The sequence below is a fragment of the Pongo abelii genome, chromosome 19 (genome assembly GCF_028885655.2).
Source record: "Pongo abelii isolate AG06213 chromosome 19, NHGRI_mPonAbe1-v2.0_pri, whole genome shotgun sequence".
Classification (NCBI taxonomy): Eukaryota; Metazoa; Chordata; class Mammalia; order Primates; family Hominidae; genus Pongo; species Pongo abelii.
The window spans coordinates 95,661,882-95,675,525 of record NC_072004.2 but is presented as its reverse complement, the minus strand read 5'-3'; the positions used below and the strand labels follow the sequence as shown (position 1 = coordinate 95,675,525).

General features: G+C 56.7%; 1 protein-coding gene across 1 annotated transcript in view; it reads right to left on the bottom strand.

Moving 5' to 3' along the window:
- CARD14 (caspase recruitment domain family member 14) overlaps positions 1-13,644 on the bottom strand; it is a 33,847-nt gene that overhangs the window by 4,000 nt on the left and 16,203 nt on the right. Inside the window, 10 exon segments of the mRNA NM_001132464.1 lie at positions 169-339; positions 1,038-1,152; positions 1,499-1,562; positions 2,932-3,172; positions 3,481-3,607; positions 6,741-6,933; positions 7,169-7,232; positions 10,262-10,356; positions 10,560-10,702; positions 13,333-13,449. Coding sequence (NP_001125936.1) covers positions 169-339; positions 1,038-1,152; positions 1,499-1,562; positions 2,932-3,172; positions 3,481-3,607; positions 6,741-6,933; positions 7,169-7,232; positions 10,262-10,356; positions 10,560-10,702; positions 13,333-13,449 — 1,330 coding nt within the window.

The following is a 13,644-nucleotide window of genomic DNA, read 5'->3' as shown; positions in this document are numbered from 1 at the left end:
CCTGACCCTGCACGCCCGGCTCTGCCCTGCACCTCCATCCTGAACTATCTGGACACAGCAGGTGAGTGTGGGAATGTGCGTGGTGGGGGAGGGAAGGAGGAGGGAGGAAGGGGAGTAGGGAGGGAGGGAAGGTGGGAGGGGTAGAGGGATTCCCAGGCAACAGCATACCTGCCAGGCACTTCTTAAACCCCTGGAGGAGGCACAGTTTCTCGCTCAGGATCTTCCCAACCACCCTGGGCACAAAGAGCACAGGCCGGGGCTGGGCCGGTCGATGGGGCCGTACCAGGGTATAGGGCACCAGGGTGAGGCAGCTCTCGGCCCAGAAGCACGCGCTGGAGCCTGTGGAGGAGAGGATCCTGCGGGTGGGTGAGGCTGCGGCAGCCCCCAGCCAGCCCACCCTGCCCCAGGAGGTACTGGGTCTGCTTTGCTCACTGCGGCAGCCCCAACACCTAGAATTCCAGGGGCACAGGCTCAGCGGTCACAGGACTCGTCCCGAGTTCCACAGCCCCTGGCTGAGCGGCTCCTTTGCACGGGGGTTACACAGCTCTGTGGCTCTCCAGGTACCGCTTTGCAGCCTGCAACTTAATCCTGTTTCCTCTAGGCCCAAGGGAGGATGGCGGAAGCCAGGGTTTTCTTCCTTCCAAAGGATCTGGGAGAGTGGCACCCTTCTCCTCAGCCATCCTCCAGGGCACAGGGTCCCAGCCCTCCCTCTGTCCTGTACTCCTCTCCTGAATTTTTTTTTTTTTTTCCCCCGAGACGGAGTTTTGCTCTTATCGCCCAGGCTGGAGTGCAATGGTGCCATCTCAGCTCACTGCCACCTCTGCCTCCCGGGTTCAAGCAATTCTCCTGCCTCAGCCTCCCGAGTATCTGGGATTACAGGTGTGAGCCACCGCACCCAGCCCCATGATTCTTGAAGAGCAGATCCTGGCCTAAATGGGTGGCATTGCCCCTGCCCCAGCTGACCAACTAGCAGCAGCTCCCAAAGCCCCTCACCCGCTTGGAGCCAGCGGCCCCTGTGCCAGCTCACCAGGCCTCACCCTCCATCCTGCTGGGGTCCAACTGGCCCCTGTCAAAGGACGAACGCAGAGGGCTGGCCTTGGCTTTGTCCATACTGACGATGCGGACCAGCTTCTGTGGTCCCCCAGAAGATGGCTAAAGGAGGGACGGAGAAAGGTTGAGGAGGAGCTGTTGAAGCCATCAACAGGAATGGGAATTCAGGGGAGATGATTGGCACTAGGGCAACCTGGGAGTGATGCAGAGGCGCAGATGCTCTGAGAGCAGCCCAAGGTGTGTCTGCACTTGTGCAAGAGCCTACAGTCTGGGCAGGGGCTGCAGACCCTGCCCTGGTTTGAAGGGGTGCAGAGGAGAGACAGGCGGGGTCACCGTCCTCCAATCAGCAGCCTGCACTCTCCACACAGTGCCTCCTGCCTCCCTGCCAGCACCGAGCCCCTCTTCCAGCCCACCCCAGTGGGGTTCAGGCCCCTACCTGGAGCCTCACCTTGCGGGTGACGGTGCACTGCTGAGTCATGTCCTGGATGAGGGCTATGAGCTGCTGCTGAGCCCTGCAAAGACCAGGAGAGGCCCTGACCCAGCTGCCTCCTGCCAGGGGAGTGGGGCAGGGGAGAGCCAAGCAGGGGAGAGTGGGGGAGATGGCCAGGTGGGAGAGAAGGCCCTCCACCTAGAGCTCCACACACCCCTTTGCTGCAGGCCGGAGCGCTCCACCCTGGCGGCCATCCCAGTCTCCAGAGCTTTCAAAAGACTCCAGGGCCTCGGCCCACCCCTGGAGATGCTGATTTACTTGTCCTGGGGTGCTGTTGAGCAGCCGGTGTACAGGGCCCCACTCCAGGACCTCAGTATTCATGGTGGGTCCCTGGCCTGCAGCCTGGAGTCACCGAGAGAGCTGTTAGAAATGCAGAGTGCCAGGCCTCTCCCTGGACCTGCTGGCTCCAATCGCCAGGGGACTTGAGTTTGCAATGAGTGATGGGGGTGCTGAGCTCAACACCCCTGCTTTCTGGCACTGTGCGTTCCGTGCACTTGAAACTTGGAGCCTCCCATAGGCTGATCTAGAGCAATGGTTTTCTTTTCTTTTTTTTTTTTTTGAGACAGAGTCTCACTGTGTCGCCCAGGCTGGAGTGCAATGGCTCAATCCCGGCTCACTGCAACCTCTGCCTCCCAGGTTCAAGTGATTCTCCTGCCTCAGCCTCCTGAGTAGCTGGGATTACAGGCACCTACCACCACGCCCAGCTAAGTTTTTTGTATTTTTAATAGAGACAGGGTTTCACCAGGTTACCCAAGCTGGTCTTGAACTCCTGACCTCAGATGATCCACCCACCTCGGCCTCCCAAAGTGCTGGGATTATAGGTGTGAGCCACCACGCTCGGCCTAGAGCAATGGTTTTCAGCGGAGCAAGGCAGGGGGCAATGTCACTCCCCAGGGAGGGTGACCAGCTGTCCCTGCTTTCCGAGGACCGAGGGGCTTCCCTGCAAGTGGGGCTTTCAGTGCTAAGACCAAGACAGTCCTAGGAGAACCAGGGGACCCTTGGCAACCTATAGAGACATTTCTGGTTGTCACAGCTGGGGCATGGGAGTGCTCCCGGCATGCTGGGTAGGGTGGCCAGGGATGCTGCTCAGCATCCTGCAGTGCCCAGCACGGCCCCACCACAGACAGGGATCCAGCCCCAAACGTCCATGGTACCAGAGCTAAGAAACCCAGATCTAGAATGTTCTAGAATGAACATTTCATTTGCAAGATATAAAGCATCCATCACAAAGAAACATCTTCAGCAGTGATCTTGGCAGGCTTCCCTCCTTAGCGGGGGTCTCACCACGCCCACCTTCTATTGCTGGGCAGGAGGAGGAAGCCGAGGCAGGCTGGGTGCCATTTCCCCGTGGGCCTCTCTGGGGACGCACCGAGCTCGCGGCAGCTGCTCACCTGGAGTAGTTGGGGATGGTGCCGTGCGCGGCAGTATCCTTCATGGTGTAAGAGTTCACGCGGTGGGCATGCCAGCAGCCGCAGCCCTGGAACATGGTGTCGGTGACGTGCAGGACCTCGTTGCAATGCACCTGCAGCTCCCCCTTGGCCCTGCCCTCCATGGCCAGGTTGACCCGGATGTAGAATGAGTCCCCCGAGGTTGCCACTTTGGCCTCCAGATCCTGGAGTAGCCTCTTATAACCTGATAAAAGGGGACATGAGCCACAGATGAGCCACAGATACGAGCCCTGCGAGGAAGGTTGCAGAAAATTAAAGTAGGAGAGAAGGAAGGACCCTCCCAGTCTCAGAAGCCGCTCTGGCACTGGAGTCAGTGGGTGGGAGGTTTCCAGCTGGCTTGGGGGCCTCCTGGGGACCTGGGGCACAGCCTGGCTGATCCTCTCCTGGCTCTGGGGGTCCCTGGCTGCTGGGCGTGCGGAAGAACCACCAGGGACTTAAGGGTCACGGAGCCTGGCCAGGCAGCTGTGCACAGGAGAGGAGTGCTGTGTGTACCATCCGTGTTGACCTTCACAGACAGGCAGCAGAAGCCGTCCACCCTCCTGAGAAGCCCCACGGCCTCCTCCAGGGTCGTGTCCTCCAGGACTGCCTTGAACAAGGGCTCTGCGGCTTCATAATCAACCTGAGGGAAAGTCGAGAAGGTCAGTCTCTTTCCCCCGGGACTCTTAATCTAGCCAGAATGCAGAGGGCACTGAGGGCACTGAGGCAAGGTGCGTGCCAGCCCTGCAGTAGGACCACTGCCTGCACGCCTTGGTCAAAACAAAGCCGCACCACCAGAGCCTCTGTGGGGCCTTCAAGCCTCTAGTGATGCATGCTACACATGGTGCTGGCCAGAGAGTCAACTGCCAACCCTTCCCCAGTCGAGATCGGGGGTTCTTTGTGATAAGCACTTTCCTGTCTTGAAAAAAAAAGAAAAGAAAAGAAAGGACCTCAGTTCTAGAACATTCCAGAGCATTCTAGATAGAGGTTTCTTAGCCTTGGGATCATTCCGTGCTGCTGCGGGCTGTACCGGGCCCTATAGGATGCTGAGTGGCATCCCTGGCCTTCACCCACCCAAGGCCCTGGCTCTCCACCCACAGCCTTCCCCACTGTGAAGGCCCACCCCCCAGGGCTTCCACCATCCACTTCATTTCTTCTCAATATTGTTCTAAGCTTAGGAGAGTAGATATTTTTACGATAAAAAATTAAGATGTGTTTTAACACCATTAGAATCGAATTGGCCCCCTTAGGATATTGGGACTATCTCCCTGAACATCATCAAGGGGCTCTGTTGCTTGAACGACCTCAGAGCTGATAATTGGGAACCTTAAGAGCAGGGTTCCCCAACCCCCGGGCCACAGACTGGTACTGGTCCATGGTCTGTCAGGACCCGGGTCACACAGCAGGAGGGGGTGTGGTGGGTGAGTGAGCATTATGGCCTCAGCTCCACCTCCTGTCAGCTCAGCACAGCAGTAGATTCTCAGAGGAGCCTGAACTCTATGGTGAACTACGCATGTGAGGGATCTAGGTTTCACGCTCCTTATGAGAATCTAATGCCTGATGATCTGTTACCGTCTCCCATCACCCCCAGATGGGACCGTCTAGTTGCAGGAAAACAAGCTCAGGCTCCCACTGATTCTGAATTATGGTTCAGGGTATAATTCTTTCATTACATATTACAGTGTAATAATAATAGAAATAAAGTGTACAATCAATGTAATGCGCTTGAATCATCCCAAAAGCATCCCCCACAACCCAGTCTGTGGAAAAGTTGTCTTCCATGAAGCCGGTCCCTGGTGCCAAAAAGGTTGGGGACTGCTGCTTAAGAGGACAACTAGAAACGTAAAGAAGGGCTGGGCATGGTGGCTGATGCCTGTAATCCCAGCACTTTAGGAGGCCGAGGTGGGTGGATCACTTGAGGTCAGGAGTTCGAGGTCAGCCTGGCCAACATGGTGAAACCCCGTCTCTACTAAAAATACAAAAATTAGCTGGGCTTGGTGGCGCAAGCCTGTAATCCCAGCTACATGCGAGGCTGAGGCAAGAGAATCGCTTGAACCCAGGAGGTGGAGGCTGCAGTGAGCCAAGACCGTGCCACTGCACTCCAGCCTGGGCAACAGAGCAAGACTCCATCTCAAAAAAAAAAAAAAATCACATGTAAAGAAAGGCTTTCTGGGTCATGTGGAGGACATGAAGGACGCTTGGATTAGGAGCTCCATGTGCTATCATTCGAGCCCTGGGGGAGCTCGGCATTCGGACAGCCTGTTCTAAGGGGGCAGTGAGGGGTGCATGGAACACTCCTGCCCAAGGGGTTCAGCCGCATCCTCTCCCCTCTGTGCTCACCTTCCCACCCCAGAGCCCCCATCCCCAGTCCCCTCCTGGGGGCCGCAGGGTGAGCCTCTGGGATGAGGTGAAGCCCATCTTGCACATTTCTTGGTTTAAAATTTTTTCATATTAAGAAAGCACTGTGCTTTCCTTTTCCTTTTCTTTTTTTTTTTTTTTTTTTGAGACTGAGTCTCACTCTGTCACCCAGGCTGGAGTGCAGTGGCACCATCTCAGCTCACTGCAACCTCCGCCTCCCAGGTTCAAGTGATTCTCCTGCCTCAGCCTCCTGAGTAGCTGGGATTATAGATACCGGCTATTTTTTTTTTCTTGTATTTTTAGTAGAGACGGGGTTTCACCATGTTGTCCAGGCTGGTCTCGAACTCCTGACCTCAGGTGATCTGCCTGCCCCAGCCTCCCAAAGTGCTGAATTACAGGCATAAGCCACCGTACCCGACCTTTTTTTTCTTTTTTCTTTCTTTTTTTTTGAGACAAGGCCTTGCTCTGTCGCCCAGGCTGGAGTGCAGCGGTGCAATCATAGCTCACTGCAGCCTCCACCTCCTGGGCTCAGGCATCTGATTAGCTAGGACTACAGGCATGCACCACTGTGCCCAGAAGTATTTTTTTTTTTTCCTAAAGTTTAATAATTCTGCTTTTAGGCCACATCAAAGTCACCCTCTGCCCATGCAGGCGCCCACCACCACGCCTGGCTAATTTTTGTATTTTTAGTAGAGACGGGGTTTCGCCATGTTGGCCAGGCTGGTCTCGAACTCCTGACCTCAAGTGATCTGCCTGCCTCAGTTTCCTGCTGGGATTACAGGCGTTAGCCATCGCGCCCGGCCAGGTTGTACATTTGTGTCCCTTTATCTTCTCAGCAGTTTTGTGCGTTTTATAACAACGAAAAAAAAAGTTTTAGAAAATGTCCCCAAATTAGCCGGGCATGGTAGCACATGCTTGTGGTCTGGTCCCAGCTACTTAAGAGGCTGAGGTGGGAGGATCAATTGAGCCTGGGGAGGTCGAGGCTGCAGTGAGCTGTGATCGCACCGCTGCACTCTAGCCTGGGTGACAGAGTGAGACCCTGTTTCAAAACAACAAACAAAAGAAAAGAAAAGAAATGCCCCAATGGTTAAAATAGTGAATTTTATGTCACGTGTATTTTACTGTACACACCCAAAGTGACCACCCAGAACAGCCCTGTCAAGGGGCCTCATGCAAAGACCCCTGGTCAGAAGCGCCGCATGGCAGCAGCCACCATGGGTGGTGTGCTGGGTTCCGCACGGTACGACTCTCATCTATAAATGAGCGGAACGCTTTACATCAGCCCAGGAAAGAGCAGGGGCCCAGCCCAGAGTGGATCTGCATCGTCTGGGGGATGTGAAGTCTGCCTGGGTCACCCCACCGGCTGCTGCTGCCCCCATGAGGAGCCCAGGGGACAGGAGGGGCTTTGCACGGCTCACCATCACAATCTGGGTGCCCGGGCGCAGGGCCATCTGGTCCGCCACCGAGCCCGGGGTGACCCGGTGGATGAAGATGCCCGTGAGGTTCCCGCCGATGACGCTGATCTGCTCCAGCAACGCATCCCCCTGGAACGCCAGCACGGTGACCTGGCTCAGGATCCTGCGGGCTGGCCGCCGCCGCATGAGGATGCTGCTGCAGGCCGGGAGACGACCGGCTTGTGCACTGCCCAGAGCAGGAGAGCCTGCAAGGCCACCTCCCCATTGCTTCCCCCTGGCCCCAGTGTTCTGGAACTCTCCTCCCCTCCATGGCCCCATGTGCCTGGAAAGGCTGTCACCTCCCAGTGGTGATAGGACACTCACCCTCTGCTCTGCCACTCCCTGGCCCTGGTTCCCCAGCCAGCCTCGGAGGATTCCCACCTGCTGCTTACCTCTCTGAGACATCAAGGCTTCCAGGGGAGACTGGCTGCAGGCTGCTTTCCAGCTGGGGAAGGTCTGGGAGGAAGACAAGAGCTCACAGATCTTGGTCACCCCACTGCTGATGGGGCGTCCTGTAACCTCCTGTAACCTCAGCCCCTTCTCCCTCAGCCTCAGGCCCCCCTCTGCCTGTTCCATCCTCTGTGCTGAGGCTGAACTTTCTCTTCCTCCACCACTTCCTCAATGCTTGAGACCCTGATTTCATCTTTCCTAAAATCACTGTAACTAGTAAGGAGCTGCAACTGGGAGGGTCTGACCACCACATGCTATTTTGTGATGAGTTGCCAACATTTGAATGAGTTGCCAACATTTGAAAGACAGGGAGGTTTCACCTAAAATCTGGATTTCTAGCTTCACTTGAAAAAATATCTGCTGTAACCCTGGGGCTGCATTTCCACACTGACCTGTATTTCTGCATGGACCCGCATTTTAGGACTGGCCTGCATTACTGCATTGACCTCCATGTCTGCATGGGCCTACACTGCCCCAGCCTTTTCTTTCTTTCTTTCTTTCTTTCTTTCTCTCTCTCTCTCTTCCTTTCTTCCTTCCTTCCTTTCTTCTTTTTTTTTTGACAGAGTCTCACTCTGTCGCCCAGGCTGGAGTATAGTGGCGTGATCTTGGCTCACTGCAACCTCCGCCTCCCGAGTTCAAGCAATTCTCCTGCCTCAGCCTCCTGAGTAGCTGAGACTAGAGGCACGCGCCACCACGCCTGGGTAATTTCTTGTATTTTTAGTACAGATGAGATTTCACCATATTGACCAGGCTGATCTCGAACTCCTGACCTCATGATCCACCCGCTTTGGCCTCCCAAAGTGCTGGGATTACAGGCGTGAGCCACCGCACCCGGCCCTGGCCTGCCTTTCTACATGGATCTGCATCTCTTTTGTTGTTGTTATTGTTGTTGAGATGGAGTCTCGCTCTGTCTCCAGGCTGGAGTGCAGTGGTGCGATCTTGGCTCACTGCAACCTCTGCCTCCCAGGTTCAAGTGATTCTCCTGCCTCAGCCTCCTGAGTAACTGGGACTACAGGTGTGCGCCACCACGCCCAGCTGACTTTTGTATTTTTAGTAGAGACGAGGTTTCACCATGTTGGCCAGGATGGTCTCCATCTCTTGACCTCATGATCTGCCCACCTCCACCTTGGCCTCCCAAACATGGACCTGCATGTCCACGCGGGCCTGCATGTCCACCCAGACCTGCACTACTGCACCACCCGGCATGTCCACGCGGGTCTGCATTTCCACGCGGGTCTGCATTTCCACGCGGGCCTGCATTTCCACGCGGGTCTGCATTTCCACGCGGGCCTGCACTACTGCACCACCCGGCATGTCCACGCGGGCCTGCATTTCCACGCGGGCCTGCACTACTGCACCACCTGGCATGTCCACGCGGGCCTGCATTTCCACGCGGGCCTGCACTACTGCACCACCCGGCATGTCCACGTGGGTCTGCATGTCCACCTAGACCTGCACTACTGCACCACCCGGCATGTCCACGCGGGCCTGCATGTCCACGTGGGTCTGCGTGTCCACGCGGGTCTGCATGTCCACGCGGGTCTGCATTTCCACCCAGACCTGCACTACTGCACCACCCGGCATGTCCACGCGGGCCTGCATTTCCACGCGGGTCTGCATGTCCACGCGGGTCTGCATGTCCACGCGGGCCTGCATGTCCACGCGGGCCTGCATGTCCACCCAGACCTGCACTACTGCACCACCCGGCATGTCCACGCTGGCCTGCATTTCCACGCGGGTCTGCATTTTCACGCGGGCCTGCATTTCCACGCGGGTCTGCATTTTCACGCGGGCCTGCATTTCCACGCTGCCCTGCATTTCCACGCTGCCCTGCACTTCCACGCGGGCCTGCATTTCTGTGTGGCCGCAATCACTGGCACTGGCCTGCTCCTTACCCCAGACCCCTCTGCTTCCCAGCTGGCGGTAGCAGATCTCTAAGTTGTCAATCCTAGGACTAGAGGCTCCCCAGGGTCTCCCAAGCTCTAGCATTTTACTGTACAGCCTGTGAGCCCCCGAGCCAGGGAGCAGCCTGCCAGGGTCCACGTCTGCAAGTCTCACTCTGTGAACCACACAGGAGAGGCAGGGCCAGCAGAGACCTGGGAGTTCCCTAGGCCTGGCTCACAGGCAGAAACCTATTGGGATCACATTGAAAGCCAATGAAATGAGGTGTGTACTCTGGATGTATTTGAGGTCAGTTCCAGTAAAAGTATATGCAGCCAGGGCATTATGCGGAATCCTCACAGAGGAAAAATAAAGAGGAATAAGCGCCCCCTTCTCATCTCACATCTAATTTAGATATGCCTTGGGTGGACTCTCTCGATTTATCACTGTTATAAATAAAAATGTGTATGAGTCCCCAAAGATGAAGGTTTCTGGTCATGCGACCCACAGAAGGCACAGGGGCAGCGCAGGGCACTTGCGCTCCCTGGTGGCCATGGGATGAATTCCAAATGGGGAGCAAAGCACCTACTGTGTGCCAGGCCCAAGGCTGGGAGCCAGTTGTGCTGAGGTGGAAAGGCTAAGGCACCCACCCACCCATGACGGGCCCATGGACTTGGGAAGGAGAGAGGGCCGGTCCAATCACAAACAGAAATGCGCCACAGGAGAAGTGCGAGGCCTTAGGGCCAGCGCCTGAGAGGAGAGATGCTCCCTGCAGGTAGATGTCACGCTGTGCCTCGCCTCAGCCTGGCACCACTAAGCGACCCTGCCTGCTGCCTTCTGAAACCGCTGGGAAGCCCAAGCATTACAGATCAGAGGCAGGGGACTGGGTGCTGAGCGGGGCGTGGATCAGACACAACTCCCCTGGCTCTAGGGAAAAACACAAGGACGCCAGCAGACAGAGCGCAGCCAGCCTTTGGCTTATGCTGGCTGGCAGGCGGGACTTTCCCAACGTGCAAGGTCAAGGCCCAGGGCAGAAGCTGAGCTCTGCTTCTATCTGCCCTTTCCCTGGAGAGAGGCCCCGGCTTTCTCATCAGCTCCCTGCTCTGCCCAGGCGAGGTGGACTGCTGTGGAGGTTCAGGGTTGGGCGCACTCACCTGCCGTGTCTAGGATCTCATAATCCAGGTGTGGGTCGCCCGCCTTAGCTCCCGGCGGGGCTCCCGGGTCTCCCTCTGGGATCTCCAGGCAGCTGCTGCAAAGCACAAGCAGCAGCAGGCTCAAACTGCATCACCTGCTCCCTCTGAGTCCCCACACCCCAAGCACTGGCCCCCAGCACCTGCCAGCTCTGGGGTTTGAGGGCAGGAGCTGCTGCCTGCAATACCCAGATGCCCTGAGGTCTAGGTTGGTGTCTCTACTGAGTTGCCAGGAAGGACCCCAGTGCCACATGTGCTCTACCTGAAAGACCAGGGTTCTTCCCCGAAGTCCTCGACCACCCGCTTGTACAGGGACTGCTGGCTGGGGGGCGCGGGGCTACTGGAGCGGAAGCTGTCCACCAGCTCGCGGCTGGACGTGGCGCTCAGGTCCGACTGGAGCTGAGACTGGAGGAGGGAGGGCAGAGGTCAGTGGGGCACACACAAGGACACCCTGAGACTCCTCCCTTGCTCCCCCACGGTGTAGAGAGAGTGAGCCACAGTGAGAACTGAGTGGAGAGGAGGCAGCAGGAGGCGAAGGAAGGACACACATGGGGTCACATGCACTGAGTGCCTGCTGTATGCCAGACACTGGGGTCACATGCAATTAGCGCCTGCTGTATGCCAGGCTCTATTAACTGCTTGGTTTAGTTCTCATGATAAATCTGTAAGGTGGCGTTGCTGTCCCATTTTACATGTAAAGTGATACAGTTTGGCCGTGTGTTCCCACCCACATCTCACCTTGAATTGTAACAATCCCCACATGTCAAGAGTGGGACCAGGTGGAGATAACTGAATCATGGGGTCCGTTTCCCCCATGCTGTTCTCGTGAGAGTGAGTTCTCACAAGATCTGATGGTTTTATAAAGGGCTTCCCCCTTTGCTGAGCACTCATTCTCTCTCCTGCCGCTCTGCAAAGAGGTGCCTTCTGCCGTGATTGTAAGTTTCCTGAGGCCTCCCCAGCCATGCTGAACTGTGAACTGTGAGTCAATTAAACTTCTTTCTTTATAAATTACCCAGTCTCAGGTATGTCTTTATCACCAGCATGAGAAAGAACTAATGCACAAAGCAACTGAGGCCCAGAGAGGTTGAGTTAGTGGCTAGGGAGGGGAGGCCGCATTCAGAGTGCACACTGACAAATGTGACCTGCGAGGCACTGAGGCCACCAGGTGTGTGGGGTAGGTCTGAATCCAGCCCCTTCTTTCATTAATAAGTATTCCTGGAGTAGCTACTTATGTGCCAGGTCCTTTGACAGTGGCAGAGGTACATCTGAAGACAGGCACTGTCCTTGGGGTGGGGGAACCAATGGGCACCCGTGGACCAGTGAGGTGGAGTGAGGCATTCCAAGGCTGTGGGTGACATGGGCAGGGCAGGGAGGCCAGGGCGGACTCTCTGGAGGAAGTGGCACAGACAGAGGAGTGAGGTGGAATGTGTGTGTGTTGGGGGCGAGGGGCACATTCCAGACGGAGAGAGCAACAGAGCAGTGGCACGCAGAGAGCCCAGGAAGTAGGAGCCAGTCCCCCTAGAGTAGCCAGATTAGAAAGCCGGGGCAGGAGGAGTGGCTGGAGGGCAGCTGATCAGTCAGTTGCCCATGAGGCTGGTGAATGAGGACGGTGTGTTCTGGCGAGCAGAGCTGCTGGGAGCCAGTTCTGAGCACCTGAGGTCCCTTCCCTCCCTGACTCAATCCATCCCTGGGGAAGGGAGACACGGCTGGACTCTGTCCTGTGGGGAATGGGGGGCACAGGGGGCATTAAGGCAGATGCGAGAGTCGATTCAGTTGAAGGTTTGGACTGCCCTGGCCCAGGGAGGCCCAGCACTGACTGTGAAACCTTCCCCGTGTGTGCACTCAGTGTTCTGGGGAAGATCCCGGCCTCCCCCGGCTCTCTGAGTGGCCAGGGGGCAGGTGAGCCTGGGCCTGCTACTCTTGGGCCACTGATGGGATGGTCCAGGAAGGAAACACCAGGTCCACCCCAAGGCATGGCAAAGGGATGTCAGCCTCGCCCGCCTCTCACCCTTCCTCCCTCCCGGCTCCCGGCATCCTGCAGCACTGGGGCTTTGACCCCAGCATCCTCATGCCACGTGTCCACTATGGTGGGACCACCTCTTTACTTTGCCAAAGGGTGAGGGCAGATGCCAGGGACCTGAGGCTCCAGAAACCACAGTGAGGCCGGCATCCCAGGGACCATCTGTGCCAGGTTGAATTGGGTCCCCTGGAAACTCATGCCCGGGGACCGTCTGTGCCAGGTTGAATCGGGTCCCCTGGAAACTCATGCCCGGGGACCGTCAGTGCCAGGTTGAATCGGGTCCCCTGGAAACTCATGCCCGGGGACCGTCAGTGCCAGGTTGAATCGGGTCCCCTGGAAACTCATGCCCGGGGACCGTCAGTACCAGGTTGAATCGGGTCCCCTGGAAACTCATGTCCGGGGACCGTCTGTACCAGGTTGACTCACGTCCCCTGGAAACTCATGTCCACCCTACAAGTTGTCAATTGACCGTCTTTGGGAATAGGATTTTCAGACGGGTACCCTGTCAGCACTTTGACTTTGGACTTCTGGGCTCCAGGACTGTGACAGAATCAACCTCTGATGTTTAAAACTCTTGCAATAGGGCCAGGTGCGGTGGCTCATGCCTGTAATCCCAGCACTTTGGAAGGCTGAGGCCGGCAGATGATTTGAGGTCAGGAGTTCAAGACCAGCCTGGCCAACATGTTGAAACCCTGTCTCTACTAAAAATACAAAAATTAGCTGGGTGTGGAGGCAGGTGTCTGTAATCCAGCTACTTGGGTGGCTGAGGCAAGAGAATCGCTTGAACCTGGGAGGTGGAGTTTGCAGTGAGCCGAGATCACATCACTGCACTCCAGCCTGGGTGACAGAGGAGACTCTGTCTCAAAAAATAGAACAAAATAAAACTCTCACAATCGCACCAACCTCTTCCCTGTGGGGACAGGGTGGAAGGAGGCCCACTTTCGTCCTGACAGAGGAGCCCCTGGGCTGGCCCAGAGGGTCAAGGCAGTGAGGGAGGCGGGAGGAGCAGCCATACCTCTGTGGAGCTGACGAGGCTGCAGTCACTGTCGTCTCTGGGGCAGATGGCGTGCATCCGCACCAGCCGCTGCTTCTCCCGTGGACAGGGCTCCCTGGTCCTGGCTTCCTGCTTGAGCTGCCAAAGACAGGCCAGACAGGCTGGTTAGTTCAGGAAAGGTTCCGCTTTGAGGCCCGTGGAGTTTCTACCAGGTCAGCACCACCCATTTCACTCTCCCCAGCAGTTTCCTTTCGTCAGCTTCCAGGGAAAACAATTGTGTCCTTGTCCTCCGAGCCCATCACAGGATCACAGACGCTGCCAATCAACGAGACT